Source organism: Oryctolagus cuniculus, chromosome 15 (assembly GCF_964237555.1).
Source record: "Oryctolagus cuniculus chromosome 15, mOryCun1.1, whole genome shotgun sequence".
Taxonomy (NCBI): domain Eukaryota; kingdom Metazoa; phylum Chordata; class Mammalia; order Lagomorpha; family Leporidae; genus Oryctolagus; species Oryctolagus cuniculus.
The window spans coordinates 26,488,105-26,503,942 of record NC_091446.1 but is presented as its reverse complement, the minus strand read 5'-3'; the positions used below and the strand labels follow the sequence as shown (position 1 = coordinate 26,503,942).

The 15,838-nt window shown below is 54.1% G+C and overlaps 1 protein-coding gene across 2 annotated transcripts in view; it reads left to right on the top strand.

Moving 5' to 3' along the window:
- NEURL1 (neuralized E3 ubiquitin protein ligase 1) overlaps nt 1–15,838 on the top strand; it is a 77,444-nt gene that overhangs the window by 24,057 nt on the left and 37,549 nt on the right. Inside the window, exon 2 of one of the 2 annotated variants that reach the window (XM_051824142.2) lies at nt 14,274–14,333. The exons of the other annotated variant lie outside the window; for it this stretch is intronic. Coding sequence (XP_051680102.1) covers nt 14,274–14,333 — 60 coding nt within the window. The remainder of the gene's footprint in view (nt 1–14,273; nt 14,334–15,838) is intronic. 2 annotated transcript variants of the gene reach the window in all.

The following is a 15,838-nucleotide window of genomic DNA, read 5'->3' as shown; positions in this document are numbered from 1 at the left end:
GAAACCGGGAGCCAGGAACATGGTCCAGGTCTCCCACAGAGGAGGCAGGAACCTAATCACTTGAGCTCTCACTTGCTGCCTCCCAGGGTCTGCGTTAGCAGGAAATCAGAGTCAGGGTGGAGGTGGATATTGACCCCAGGAGCTGGGACATGGGCTGTGGGCCTCTTAGCCAGTATCCTAACAGCTAGGCCAAATGCCTGCCCCTGCTGTTCATGCTTACTGTGTACAAACACAGACCAAGACCAAGTGCCCCCCTAAACCGAGGCGCGTGGGGGTCTGTGGAGTGGTATGGGGAGAGGCTACCTTCATTTTTTATACCATACAAATCGGTACTGTTTTGTTTATTTTTAATAACACACACATCTCTTTTACAGTTTAAGCATTGTTTTAAAAATGAACTTTTATAGCTCTGCCCCCTCCCGGCATGGAGGATGGTCTGCAGACTCCACCCCACTTTGAGCATTGTTTCCAGGATGATATGTAAGCACCAGTGCTTTTGCCTAAAAACAGTGCAGTCTTTCTTTTTTTTTTTTTTTTAAATATTTATTTATTTATTTGAAAGGGTTACACAGAGAGAGGAGAGGCAGAGAGAGAGAGATCTTCCATCTGCTGGTTCACTCCCCAGTTGGCTGCTACTGCTGGAGCTGTGCCATTCCGAAGCCAGGAGCCAGGAGCTTCTTCTGGGTCTCCCACGCTGGTGCAGGGGCCCAAGGACTTGGGCCATCTTCTACTGTTTCCCGGGCCATAGCAGAGAGTTGGATCAGAAGTGGAGCAGCCGGGACCTGAACTGGTGCCCATATGGGATGCTGGCGCTGCAGGCAGTGGCTTTACCCTCTATACCACAGCGCTGGCCCCATCTTTTTATTTCTTTTTCTCCTCCCATCCTGTGCCCAGAACAGGCTGAGGTCGATGGGCACCGCATGGAACCCTGGATTCTCCCACCTGAATGAGGGTCCCTGGGAATCACTGCCAGGCCTCCCCCTCCCAGGCTCTGCAATGCTTGGGTCTGGTTCCCAACCCTAAAGGCTGAAGGACCTGTGGTGGAATGAGAAGACCATGCCAAGATGGCCGCTGGCAATGGAACCTGCCTGGCAACAGGCTGTGATTGGATGGCTTCAGAAACCACATGACAACGGAGCCTGCCTGGCAGCAGGCTGTAATTGGATGGTTTCGGAAACTGCCTTGCAATAGGCTGTGATTGGTGAGGGCATAGACTGCCCCTTGACCGGATTGACTGCCTTGGCTATATAAGCTGCTGTACCAACTGAAATAAATGAGTCTGTGGGCTGCTTGCCTCTGGCCTGCTTTCACTGGACTCCCGGGGTCTTTGTGGTGACTCCGCACCTCTTGCCCCCACTGCTCTCCTCCTCTCAGAACGAATCTACCTCAACAAGGACCCCTTCAGGGTTTATTCAGAAGACCCTAAGTCCTCCAGGAGCCTTGTGTGGTTTGGAGGCCCCTGTTCTGTGCATCATGCACCCCACATTTCTGTCATTTAAAACTCCACTATGGCCACCAGCACTGCTGCTTTGAAAAACACTTATTGGGGCCAGTGCTGTGGCGTAGAGGGTGGGGCTGCCGCATGCAGTGCAGGCATCCTATGTGGGCACGGGTTCGAGTCCCGGCTGCTCCGCTTCCCATCCAGCTCTCTGCTATGGCCTGGGAAAGCAGTGGAAGATGGCCCAAGTGCTTGGGTCCCTGCCCCTGCGTGGGAGACCTGGAGGAAGCTCCTGGCTCCTGGCTTTGGATTGGCGCAGCTCTAGTCATTGCAGCTATTTGGAGAGTGCACCAGTGGATGGAGGACTTTCTTTCTCTCTCTCTCTCTCTCTCTCTCTCTCTCTCTCTCTCTGCCTCTGCCTCTCTGTGACTCTGCCTTTAAAATAAAATAAATAAATCTTAAAAAAAAAAAAACCAAAACCACAAACACTTATTAAGGGGCCAGCATTGTGGCATAATGGGTTAAGCCACAGCCTGTGGACGCCAGCAACCCTTATGGGTGCTGGTTTGAGTCCTGGCTGCTCCACTTCTGATCCAGCTCCCTGATAATATGCCTAGGAAAGCAGCGGAAGATGGCAGAAATGCTTGGGCTCCTGTACCCCCATGGGAGACCTAGAAGAAGCTTCTGGCTCCTGGCTTCAGATCAGCCCAGCTCTGGCCATTGTGGCTATTTGGGGAGTGAACCAGCGGATGGAAGGTTCTCTCTTTCTGTCTCTCCATCTCTCTCTGTAACTATGCAATTTAAATAAATTAATCTGAAAAAACCAGTTGTTAATGGATTATGAAAGTAGGCTATTTTTTGGAACATTCAGGAAAGTATAAAGGAGAAAGAACTCTGACATGCTTAAGGTCACTATTTTAGTGTATTTTTCTGGTGTAATTTTTGTGTTCTTAGAAGTGGTCTTTGTCTCACAGTCAGGACCTCCTTGATCGTGAGGCTAAAGGGCAGTGTGGGGGACAGTATGGAGTGAGCCATGCATCCCGTGAACGTCTCCACCCGATTCCGCACATTCAGATGCATTAGCATGTCTCCTGATGCAGAGCCAAGATCTGCAGATTGGAATTCTCGAGTGTCTCTTGTAGACACCCCCTGAGACACGCTCTCCACTTGTCAATTTTGGCTTCTTCAAAGTGGAACAAGAGCCTCAAGCTGCTTATGAATGAAGTTGGGTGCAAAATCCTACACATTTCTCCTGACTGTTTTTCAATGGCCGTGCCTGCGAATGGGAGGAATGTGACAGTGCTTTCCTAGGGACCAGCCTCAGCGCGTCTTTTCAAAGCGCTCAACTTCATTTACGTCTCAGCCATTTCTGACTATACAGTGAGATTAAGTACAGGCGTTATTTTGCACCATCATCACTGTGCATCTCCTGAACGGCTTTCATTCGGCCGTACGGAAACCCCGTGCCCAGGAAACAGTAGCTGTCGGTTTCCTGCTGCCTCCGGCACCTGGCAACACCAATCTACTTTCTATGTCGGCTCTGGGCCCCTCAGATAGGTGGAAAGGTACAGGATTTGTCCTTTTGTGACTGGTTTATTTCACGTAGCATAGGGGAAGAGAGAGAGGGAGGGAGAGAGGGAGAGAGGGAGGGCGGGAGGGCGGGAGGGAGAGACTCACATACACTGAAGGGGGGAGAGAGAGAGAGAGAGAGAGAGACTCACATACACTGAGGGCGGGAGAGAGAGGCTGAGCAGTGAGAGTGCTCCTATCTCCTGTTCATCTTTTCTGATGCCTGCAGTGGCCGGGGCTGGGCCAGGCTGAAGCTGGGAGCTGGGAACTCCACCTGAGTCTCCCACATGGGTGTCAGAGACCCAACCATTTGAGCCATCACTGCTGCCTTCCAGGATCTGCATTAGCGAGAAGCTGGAATTGGGAACTAGGGGCAGGGATTTAATTAGGCACATGATACGGGATGTAGCATCTTGATTGGGGTCTTAACTGCTAGGCCAAAGCATATATCATCTGCCTCCCTCCCTCCTTTCCTTCCTTCCGTCCTTCCATCCTTCCAGATGTATTTATTTATTTGAAAGAGAAAGAGGGAGGGAGGGAAGGAGGGAAGGGGAGAGAGAGAGAGAGAGAGAGAGAGAGAGAGAGAGAGAGAGAGAGAAAATATCTTCTATCCGCTGGTTTACTCCCCAGATAGCAATGGCCAGGCCTGGGCCAGGTTGAAGCCAGAAGCCAGGAGATTCTTCCAGGTCTCCCATGTGGATGGCAGGGGCCCAAACATTTGTGCCATTTCCCACTGCCTTTTCTAGGTCATCAGCAGGGAGCTGGATTGGAAGTAGAGCAGCCAGGACACAAACCGGCACCCATTTGAGATGCTACAATGCCACATTTGATAGTTTTTTTTTGTTTTGTTTTGTTTTTGTTTTTTTTTGACAGGCAGAGTTAGACAATGAGAGAGAGAGAGAGAGACAGAGAGAAAGGTCTTCCTTCCGTTGGTTCACCCCCAAATGGCCGCTACGGCCGGTGCACTGCACCGATCCGAAGCCAGGAGCCAGGTGCTTCCTCCTGGTCCCCCATGCGGGTGCGGTGCCCAGGCACTTGGGCCATCTTCCACTGCCTTCCCGGGCCACAGAAGAGAGCTGGACTGGAAGAGGAGCAACCAGGACAGAATCTGGCACCCCAGCTGGGACTAGAACCCGGGGTGCCAGTGCTGCAGGTGGAGGATTAGCCCTGCCAGTTTTTGTTTTTTTTTAAGACTTATTTATTTATTTGAGAGGGATGGAGAGAGAGAGAGAGAGAGAGAGAACGAGTGAGCTGAATCTGGGAACTCCATCCAGATCTCCCACATGGGTGGTGGGAACCCAATTACTGGAGCCATCATTGCTGCCTCCCAGTCTGGATGGGCAGGAAGCTGGAGTCAGGAGCTGGAGCTGAATGGAACTCAGGTATCCTGATGCGGTGGGTGGGCATCTTAGCTGATGTCATGGTGGTTTTTTTTTTTTTTTTTTTTAAGATTTATCTATTCATTTGAAAGGGTAACACAGAGAGAAGGAGAGGCAGTGAAAGAGAGGGAGAGGTCTTCCATCCGCCGGCCCACTCCCCAGTTGGCCTCAATGGCTGGAGCTGTGCCGATCCAAAGCCAGGAGCCAGGAGCTTATTCTGGGTTTCCAACGTGGGTACAGGGGCCCAAGTCCATCTTTCACTGCTTTCCCAGGCCATAGCAGAGAGCTGTATTGGAAGTGGAGCAGCTGGGACTCGAACCAGTGCCCATATGGGATGCTGGCACTACAGGTGGTGGTTTTACCTGCTACGCCACAGTGCTGGCCCCAACTGTTGTCTTAACCAGTGGGATAAATGTCTGCCCTAACAGATATTTTTTTTTAAATCCTTTTAAAAAATGTTATTAAAGGCTAACATATAGCACACTACACCTATTTAACACACTGTGATGTAGTTTGACACACACATACACCTGTAAAACCTTCCATACTGTCAGGGTAGTGGACGTCTCCATCATCTTCAACAGGTTCCTGGCACCTTGAGAAATCTGGGTCCCCTGTTCCTCTGTGTGCTCCCTGACCCCATCCTCAAGTGACCACCCATCTGCTTTCTGTCACCGTAGCTTCATTTGCCCGTTTTAGAGTCCTGTGGGAACAGCATCAGGCGGCATCTGTTCACTTGCCTCGGGCTTCCTTGTCTCCCTGTGGTTAGTCTGAGATGTTCACGTTGTGCTGTGCATCAGTAGCCTGCTCTACGCATTGCTCAGCGTGTTCTGCGCGTGCCCCCTGACTTGTTTGTCCACTCACCTCTTGATGGACATTTGTGTTGTCTTCAGTTTGGAGCCAGTAGGAATTTAATTGTTACAAGAAGATGGATGTAGCCTGTGCCTGGAGCTGTTTTTCCTTTTCTCTTGGGCTGATACCTAGAGGTGTGGTGGGATGGCTCGGTCAGGTAGTGGGTGTGTGTTCAGCTTTCTCAGGAACTGCTGAAATGTTTTCCAGAAGGGTTGCACCAAGTTACATTTTAAGGCTGGTGATGTGGTGCAGCAGGTTAAGTCGCTACCTGGGATGCCGTATCAGAGCACCAGGTTGAGCTGCCGCTGCTCCACTTCCAATCCAGCTCCCTGCCACTGCTCTTGGGAAGACAGCGGAAGATGGCCCATACTTGGGCCTCTGAACCTATGTGGGGGACTCAGATGGAGTCCTGGCTCTTGGCTTCGGCCTGGCTCAGCCCCAACCATTGCAGCCATTTGGAAGTGAACCGGCAGATGGAAGATCTCTCTGTCTGTCTGTCTGTCTCGCTGTATCTCTGCCTTTCAAATAAATGAAATAAATTTTTTTAAAAGTTGTATTTTCACCAGCAGTGTGAGGGTTCTGATTTCTCTAGATTCTTATCAACACTTGGTAGGGGCAGTCATTTTATTTGGCTGTTCTAATGGGTGTATAGTGTTTATTGCATGTGTGTTAGCTTTTATCTCCTTATTGACAAATCACACTGAACATTTTTCCATGTGCTTCCTTGCTGTTCATATATTATCTATTATGGTATGGTGTCTAAGTTTTTGCCCACTATTTCCTATTGGGTTACTTTCTTAGTGTTGGGTTTTAAGAATTTGTATACTTGAGATTCCCTATTAGATATATACTTTGCAACAATATTCTCCCAGTCCATGGCTTTACTTTTCATTTTCTGAAAAGAGACTTTTGGTACTTCTTGTTTACTATTTTTAAAAATTGCATAGTCTCTTCTGTCATAAACAAGGATAGAGACACCACAGTGGGGCACATAGCTCATCTGCAGGGACCAAAAGGTGGTGACAGGGTCATAAGGGAGACCCCACCAAGTTTAAGGATTCCGTGTGCAGTGGGCATCAACCAGAATGTGCCCCAGAGAGAATGGACTCTGTGTTTACTTAAGGGGGCAATGTGTCCAGTGCAAAGGTTGCATGTTCCAGCTTCTCCTGAGGCTTGCTGTGGCCATCTGACTACACTTGAGGCTTGCTGTGGCCATCTGACTACACTTGAGGCTTGCTGTCGCCATCTGACTACAGTTATCACAGAGGATTGATCCCAGGCTGCTGGCAGATACCAAAATCTGTAGCTGCTCAAGTCCTTTATGTAAGTATGATGTTTGCCTAGAACCTGTGCCGTCCTCCTGTGTACTTTCAGCCGTCTCTCACCCGGTACAAGGTAATGGTACCCTGTATTGTTTAGGGAATAATGACAAGGAAGAAAAGCCGTATGTGTTCAGCCTAGATGCAAGCATCACAGGTCTCGTTACATTGCCTGTGCTCAAGTAAATGCTGGCCAGAGGCCGAAGGCTGTGAAGTGCAGGTGTCTGTAGCAGGGTGCCCGTGTGTCACTTCATCTGCGTGGATTCAGCGCTGTGCTTCACTGGCATGGGGCAAATTCTAGTTTTGCTTTTTTGAAATGTTCTGAATTCTCCCCTCCCCCCATTATTTTCAGTCCATGGTTGCTGAATCCCGTGGCTACAGAGGGGCTGACTGTACTTTCCTCCCAATGATATGTGATTTAGAATACATATCCTTTAAATAGGAATAGATAGGGGCCGGTGCTGTGGTGTAGCGGGTAAAGCCGCCGCCTGCAGTGCCTGCATCCCATATGGGTACCGGTTCGAGTCCTGGCTGCTCCTCTTCCAATCCAGCTCTCTGCTATGGTCTGGGAAAGCAGTAGAAGATGGCTCAAGTCCTTGGGCCCCTGCACCCACGTGGGAGACGCAGATGAAGCTCCTGGCTCCTGGCTTCGGATCAGTGCAGCTGCGGCCATTATGGCCAATTGGGGAGTGAACCAGCGGATGGAAGACCTCTCTCTCTCTCTCTCTCTCTGCCTCTCCTTCTCTCTCTGTGTAACTCTGATTTCCAAATAAATAAATAAATCTTTAAAAAAAATAAATAGGTGGGGCCAGCGCCGTGGCTTACTTGGTTGGTCCTCCGCCTGCAGTGTTGGAATCCCGTGTGGGCACCGGATTCTGTCCCTGTTGCTCCTCTTCCGGTCCAGCTCTCTGCTGTGGCCCGGGAAGGCAGTGGAGGATGGCCCAAGTGCTTGGGCCCTGCACCCCATGGGAGACCAGGAGGAAGCACCTGGCTCCTGGCTTTGGAACGGTGTAGCTCCAACCATGGCAGCCATTTGGGGGGTGAACCAGCAGAGAGAAGACCTTTCTTTCTGTCTCTCTCTCTCACTGTCTAACTCTGTCAAAATAAATAAATAAATAGGAATAGAAAACTGTCGCTCCCCCTCTTCGTGGAGGAACGACACAGGACCCTGCGCTGTTCTTTCATCTGCTCGGCCCTCCCCGGGTTTGCTGCTGGTTCTTCCCGGGTTGGCTACTATCCCTTCCACCTCCGTGGAAGGGCAGTTCCCCCTGGCCACATTCCCCACTTCCGCAGGGGAGCGGCACTCCGCCGGCCGGCTTTCTCGGGGGCTGCACAGGTGTTCCTTCAGCTAGATGTTCCCCTTAGATGTTCCTGGTGCATGCCGTCTCTCTCCTCCTTTATAGTCCTCCTCCGCCAATCCCAACTCGGCTGCCCACACGCCGAGTACGCTGCTCTCCAATCAGGAGCAAGTCCTACAGTTTATTGGTTGAACTGGAGGCAGCTGTGTAGAAGCTGTTTACTTCTCTCCCAGCGCCATACTGTGGGAGAGCAGATGCATAGAATAAGTCTTAATTCCAGTAACTCAGTCTAGTCCGGTTTGCTCCCCACAGAAAACTAGGTAGTTCCTTTCATTTTGGCTTTGCATCTTCCTTCTGTTTCCTGCCTGGAATGTGGGCAAAGTGGCTGGAGCCTTAGCAGCTTTCTTGGACCTGGAAGCCATCTTGAAGGGTTAGGTGGAATGTGATGAGTGAAGGCTGGGCCTCTGCAGCCATGTCTGGGTGTCTGTAAACCCCCACGTGAGAGAAAGCATCAGTGTGGTTAAAGAGATGTGCTGTTCCTGGTTTTGTTCTGAGTAACCCAGTGCAGCTCCTAGTGGACACAGCTGGTTAACGTGGCCGAGGGTGAAGAGGAAGTCAGAGCTGCTTCCATGCTTACGAGAGAAAGTTCTGCTGCCTTTTGTACTTATGTTTCAAATCATTGCTACTGTTTCTTCCCTCATTACCACCGTCTTCATTGCTCACCTTCCTCTTCACCTGATAATGAAGAGGAATAATATTTCATTGTCATAACAGGTTCTCTTCCTGGAGGGAGGGCTATTTGTGTGTACAGCATATCTTGTTAAAGATTCCATTAGGCGGTGAAGGGAGGGGAGGCTGAGGGAGGCTTCGGCATTGAGCAACACCTGTGGAAATGGGCAGAGTTGGCACACAGGGCTAGGGCAACTTCTGTGTCCATTGGGCATGGCCGTGTCAGTCATTTCTGTGCTGTCAGGGTCAGTCTTGCCCCCACATGAAGAAGCCCTCTAGGGATGTATGTGAAACAACAGGGACGATAGGCCGGTGCCGCAGCTCACTAGGCTAATCCTCCGCCTGTGGCGCCGGAACCCCGGGGTTCTAGTCCCGGTTGGGGCGCCGGATACTGTCCCCGTTGCTCCTCTTCCAGTCCAGCTCTCTGCTGTGGCCCGGGAGTGCAGTGGAGGATGGCCCAAGTGCTTGGGCGCCTGCTCCCGCGTGGAAGACCAGGAGGAACCACCTGGCTCCTGGTTTCGGATCGGTGCAGTGCGCCGGCTGTAGTGGCCATTTTGGGGGTGAAACAATGGAAAGAAGACCTTTCTCTCTGTCTAACTCTGCCTGTCAAAAAAAAAAAAAAAAAAAAAAAAAAAAAAAAAAAAAAAGAAAAAGAAAAAAAAAAAGAAAGAAACTACAGGGACAGATGCCAGTCGTCTGCCAGGTAGGGCAGGTCTGAGTTAGTAATACCCGGTAAACAAAGGCAGAAGAAATTGTACTTGGCGGTGTAAGAAATAAGAAACTGTTGGGGTGGGCGTTTAGCCTGGCAGTTCAGATGCTGTGTCTCATATTCAAGAGTCTGGATTTGAGTCCTGGCTCCAGCTTGCAATTCCAGCTTCCTGCTCATGCAGGCCCTGGAAGGCAGCAGGTGATGGCCCAGGTAATTGGGTTCCTGTCACTCAAGCTCAAGTGGGAGACCTGGATGGAGTTCCTGGCTTCCAGCTTTGTCCTGGCCCAGCCTGAGCTGCTGTGAGCATTTGGGGCGTGAACTGGCAGATGGGAGCTCTGTCTCTCAAATAATTATAATGATGTAAAGACCTAGGAAACTGTTCTTTGCATAGAGGAATGAATGGTTTGTAGGAAGAATCAGGTGGAGGGTGGAGGGGACTCACAGGGAGGTAGGCCACCTGGGAGGCTCTGATGGTGGTCCAGGCATGAGTGAGGGTCATGTGTTGAGCAGATGTCAAGAGAGGATCACATGTACATACATAGATGGGGACACACCAGGGTGGGGGCAGGGAGAAAGCTCTGGGGAAGGCTAGGGGAGCCAATCGGGCCTCAATACAAGTGTGATACTGAGAGGAGAGGGTGAGAGGGGAAGAAGTGTTGCAGAGGGTTTTAGACTGCAGTGCCTTCTGAGAAAATCCTGCAAGGGCCCTGGGTTCTTCAAGCCAGAGCCACTGCCACTGGCTAGAGGAGCCCCATCTCCTCCAGGAAGGGGTATCTTAGTCTCCCTGCTGCACCTGTGCGAAGTGATGCCCTGACAAACGTGAGCCCTGCGTTGGGTCTGCTCCCTGCTCCAGCGGAGCTCATGGCTGTCCCAGTGGCTGAGTGGCTGAGACATGGGAAGGCCACTGCCTTATCTCAGGGCTGTTGGTTGCAGAAGCCAAACAGGGACCTGGATGGGCTTCACCAGGGACAGGCTGTCCTCAAGAAGAGCCGAACATGCAGGGTGAGAGGGTGGGGTGGGGCTCCGAGTGGGGTGCTCTCCATCGCTCCCCTCTGCTCTTCCTGGCCTGGCTTCCTCTGGAGGGGAGCGACACGGCCAAGGCATTCCCAGGAATCAGTCTCTGGGGGAAGCAGAGTGACCCCCTCTGCTTCCCTATGAGGAACAAGGAGTCGTTTCTGTGAGGGCTCCCAGCAGACCACCTGCTGTACTGCCCAGCAGGCCTGCCCGTGCCTGGCAAGGGGTGTGGAACCAGTGCCATTGGCTAGGTGCCCGAGAGCCACCTGGCGAGCTTTGGAACATTCTGGACCCCACCTCAGAGCCTCTCTGTTAGTTGGTGGCTTTATACCCTCCCCAGGTGTTGTCAGTGTACAGCTGGGTTAAGAGCCACTGCCAAGTTGGAAGTCAGCAGCCATGCCCACTGCAGCTGCGCACTAGCTCGGGGCAGTTGGGACAGGTCCCTGGACCACCTGGAGCCCGGTCTCCCCATCTGCAGCCCTGGGGGCTGCCGGTGCTGCCTCCTGCAGTTGCTGGGGATGCCTGGAGAGCTCGCAGGTGTTTGCAGGCTTTGCGGACTGAACCACCAGGCACTGACACCCACGGACTCTTGCTCATGGTCCTCATTCAATTTGGAGGGAAAAGGTGCTAGGAACAGCCAGGCTGGAGATTTCTCTTGAGCACAGTTTCCTGTCATTAAAACAGAATCCGAAAGAGGAGGGAAAACGACAGACTGGGAAGCCACAGGCAATGGCACTGCCGCTCCTGTCTTCTTGGAAGGCGTGGGTTTGAAGCACAGCTATAAATGGTTTATGCAAAACAAGCTGGAGGCACTCATCCCCTGCTGTTTTAATCCAGGAGAGGCTGGGAGGGGACCAGGTGCAGGCTTCCCAACGTCTCCTCCTTGCGGGCCTGGGTGGGTAGTGGGGGCGGCTGGGTGCTCTTGGGCTGCCTGGGGGAAGATGGTCAGATATGGCCTGCACCCTGGCTCCCGTGTTCCAGGGCACACCTGGCTGCCCAGCTTCTTGGCCTTTTCTGTCTGAGAAAGCTCTGGTAGGTGCTGCCCGTAGTGCCAAGGGAACGAGGCGGGGCAGCTCTGGGGCTGTGAGGTCATGGGACTGCCAGGGACTCTCTCCCCTTTGAATCCCACTGGACCCACAGGGACCCGGGGCCTCATGGCTGGGAGGGTGACCTCAGGGCTGAGGCCTGGAGAGGAGCAGATATGGGCACAGTAGAGCTGCTGGCCCCAGCCTGTCTTGTCCCCGCCTCCTCGCCTGCCTGCCTGCCTTCACACCACACAGCATCCACCAGGGTAGGTGCTGGGGATGCAGAGGTCTGTCCTCGGGTAGCTCCCAGCATGGGAAGGGGGCTCTTGCCACTGCTGCAGGGCTGGGGCAGCACAAGGGGCTGGGCATGGTGTGGAAGGAAGAGGCAGGCGTCTCTTCTGCCCTGCAGTGTGGGTGATCGCAGACGAAAGACCCCTCTGAGCTGAGGAATGAAGGTCAAGTCGGAGTTTTTGAGTGACCAGTGAGGGCGGGAGGGCATTCCAGGTAGAGTGACAGTGTTCAGAGCCATGGACACATGAGCTGTGGCCATCGTCCAGGGCACATAGTTCCTGTGCATGAGGTGGGGGGGAAGTCATGAGAGGGGAAGCCAGACATGTGGGTTGGGACCCCACACACCTTGAATGCTCCCTGCAGGTATGTGGGAGTCACTGAGCTGGGCAGTGCCCCAGCCGCATTGATCAGGCAGGAAGGTTGGTTCAGAACAGGAGCAGGTGGGGTAAAACTGCAACCATGCCGTCAGCCCCAGCCTCTGCTTCCCTCCGTCCCTGGTCCTCTGAAGAGGGGATGGAGGTGGGGGGGTTATCCAAATCAGGATGGTGCTGGTGGGCGGAGCCATAGCAGAAGCTGGGGGATGGGAGGAGGGCGGGCTTGAGAGGGACACAGTGACCACTTAGATGAGGACATCAGGTTGACACCAGACTCTTGCCTGGGCCGTAGAAGCCAAAGGGTGATGCAGGCTGGGGAACCCTGGTGCGTTGGCTAAGGTCTGGAGGAGGAGGGCGGAGAGACAGTGGGAGAGGGAGGAGGTGAGTGGGGGCTGCTGCTCTGGGCCTTCCGGGCTTCTCCAGGGCGGCCCTGAGTTCTCCTCGGGGAACTCTGGTTCTAGGCTACAGAGGAATGAGTCCAGTGCCCCCATTTTCCAGATGTGAAAAGTGCAGCCCTGAGAAGGACCCCACTCGCCCAAGGTCACAGGGTGGGTTCTGACAGGCAGTGTGTGGCCGGGAAAGTGGACCCCAGAGTCTCACAACATGGTTCTCCTCTTTGACAGGGAAGTGGGTTTAGCCAAGCAGGTTTGAGGCTGTGAGGGGAGGGGCGTTTGTTTTAGACAGGGAGGGGTCCTGTTTGCCTCTGGGTGGGGCTCAAAGCAGGAGCTGCCTTAGCCAATACCCTGGAGCCCTCCCTCCACCAGGGACCAGGAGGAGGCTTGGAGGCCATAAAAGGGGCCCCTGCCTGACCCTCCCACCCCTTCTCTGAATTTTGCTGCTGCCTCAGGGCTTGCAGGGAACCCAGGGGTCCTGGATCCTAGGGAGGACTTTGTCATTAGACTGGGGTGCTAGGGCCTTGACCCCAGCCCCAGAGCTGGAGGGGGTGGGGCGAGGCTTCTTGTATGGGGCAGGAACCTGGGCTGTTGCTGGGGTGAGTAGGGAGGGGAGTAGGGGAAGGGGCAGGTTGGGAGCTAGGGCAGCCTCCCCGGGGACCAGCTCCAGGGAAGAAAATGGTTCCTGTCGCTGCTTTCCCCAGGACCACTGTCCTGCCTGCTGCCTTCACCTGCCACAGTGAGCTCTGGCTCCAAAGAGAAGGTGGCCAGCACACAGCTGGCCACACGTGCCTGGTCCAGGCCGCTGGTGGCTAGGAGGCTGCTGTGGGGCTGTGAAAGGTGAGACTGTCTGGGGTTCCGATCAGGGCTCCGGTTGGGGATGGAGTAGCAGGGAGCAGGGTTTCCTGGTGGGCTCGATGGGGACACAGCCAGCGAGCAGCCTCTCTCTGCTCCCAGGTGCCCCTGTGCTGGGGCCTGCCTTTGGCTCTGCAGCTAGTGTGGCTGGTGTCTTCTGTGCCCCTGGGGGTGGACACAGAGCTGGCACATTTCAGAGGCTGGGTCCCAGGTGGCCTGTCACTTTGCTGTGTGAGCACAGAAGCCCCCGTTTCAGAGCCAAGCCAAGCCCCCTCAGTGTCTTCACACAGTGTGTTTGGGTTTATGTGAGAGAGTTGTTGCCCCTGCATCAGCTCCCTTTCCCCCTTGGACACGTGCGTGGTGCTGAAGCTCAGAGGCCCTTTTGCCACCAGAGTGCGAATGGACCCAGAGCCTGGCTTGGGCAACGACTGTAGGTGGGGAGCTTGGATGCGTAGCAGGGACCCTGGTAGGACAGCACAGTGAGTGCAGGCACTCACAGCCAGAGTTCAGAGCTGGTTACTGTGGGCATCAGCAGACTTGACTGTGTGCCCCGGCTGCCCCTGGTGCCCTCCCGTCGACGCTGTTTGCTCAACCCCAGGGGCAGCAGTGGCCAAAGCCCTGGAGCCTGTAGCCTGCAGCCTGGCTTCTGGTCCAGCCCTGGCCCTGCCCTGCATTGGCAGGTTCATCAGCACCCTCTTGAGCTTCCAGTTTTTTCCTTCCTTCAAAGGGATGGGCATCTGGCCTGCAGTACCTGATAGGGTACTTTGGCAAGGCCAGTACAGTATTTTGTAGCCTTTCAGAGCTGGGTCATTCTGAGAGGCCACGTGGCAGATGTCTGGGGGTATGGGATTAGCTGAGTATTAGCCAGGTGACCTGGACCAGTATTCTGTGTCTCCATGGAGGTGCGGAGTTTCTGGGGATGCCCTCCCACTCTGGGGGCCCAAAGCAGCTGTTTCAAGATGCTTGTGGCAGACCTGTCTCAGTTGACCTGGGCGCTTCTTTGTCTTAACCCCTCCTTGACTTTTACAGGAGGAAGAGGTGCTGGGGTCCCTACTGATGGGGTTGAGGTCCTTCCTGGGAGCCAAGTTGGTGAGCACTGTGGACTGGGGAGACAGTGAGGACCCACACAGGGAGTGGGGGTGCTATAAAGCTCTGCAGGGCAGAAGGCCCAGGCAGCTGGTAGAGCTCTGGGCTGACTGACTCAGACCCAGGCCCAGTTTGGCCATTTCCCTGCTTCCTCCTGGGTCAGGCGGGGAAGCAGCAGCCCCGTCATACACACACATAGCCCCTCCTCCCATTCCACGCTGTCCTGAGGACAGCTCACTGCGTCCTGCAACAGCCCGGGGAGGAAGACTGTTTTCATGAACCCTGTCTTTGAGAAGAGGAAACAGACACCCAGGTGGTAATTGGGCTGAGATTTGAACCCTGGCAGCCTCACTCCAGAGTCTGCTTCCAGCCGTGCTGTGAAGGCCCCAGTGTAGACAACACTCTTAATGGCACAGTGACAGGTGGTTGGTGTTGTCAAACCATAGGGATCTGTTTGCCAGTGGGCCTTCCGGGAGTGCTCCCACCCAAGGCCTGGGCCCCGTGGGGTGGTCCTGCACTGTCAGTCCATCTACCAGTGATGCTCAGTGTTTCAGCCCAAAGGTTGGAACGGGAGACTCCACAGATGGCCGGGGCCAGGGCCCAGGAGCAGGCATGAAAATCTGCATCAGCCTGTCCAGTGCTCTGCCTTCCCCTGTGAGCCAGCTCTGCGTGGGAGGCAGGAAGCGGACTCCTCGGGAGGGGCAGGGTGGGCTGCAGAGGCCCGGGGCGGGGGGGAGTCCCTCCCAGCCTTGGGGTGGCTTCAGCTGGCTGGGGGCCTGGCGCTGGAAACGGTGGGCATTGGGAGTTCTGGCTGAGCCATGGGCCTGAAGGTGCGAGTGGGCATGCACGCCATTTGCATGTGTGTTCCTGGTGGGGGAGGGGTGTCTGCCCAAAGAAGAGGATTTAGCCTCCTGCCGTCAGCGGCCAGCTTTTCTCATGATCCAGGCAGGCCCAGCAGGGATCAGTCGATTCGTTTTCATATCTCTGACAGGTGAGGCTCACGTCTTGCTGCAGCACATGGGTCTCCCCATCTCTCTGCCTCTCTCCCCCCATAAGTGTCGCATTGACCTTCCTCCCTTCCCCAGCCAGGTTATACTGAGGGAGCAGATCTTAGGAAAGCAGACCCTGGTCGTTCGTCACTTACTGTCTCTGGCACAAGGGTTCACTTCAAGTTTAAGATTCCTTCTCCTGCTCTAAGGCAGGATGCCTACCAGGTGACAAGGGGCCATGTTTAATCCCCTTCCTTAGGAGAACTGGGCTCCCTGTGCCATGTATTTGCATATACAGCATGCATGCAAAAACACATGGGCAGCTTAGAGTGGTGCCTGGGGCAGGCTCAGTGCTTGTTAAAGCAGGTCCTCCATGTCTCCTCCTCCAAGTAGCTTAGATCCTCAGTGCCGCAGTCATTTCCTGCACCCGGAGTCATTGCTCTCCAGCTTCTGCTTGGGCTCCTGAATCCTCTGGGCCTCCGAGCAGTTGCCTGGCCGCGTTCAGCCCTCCCGCCCGCC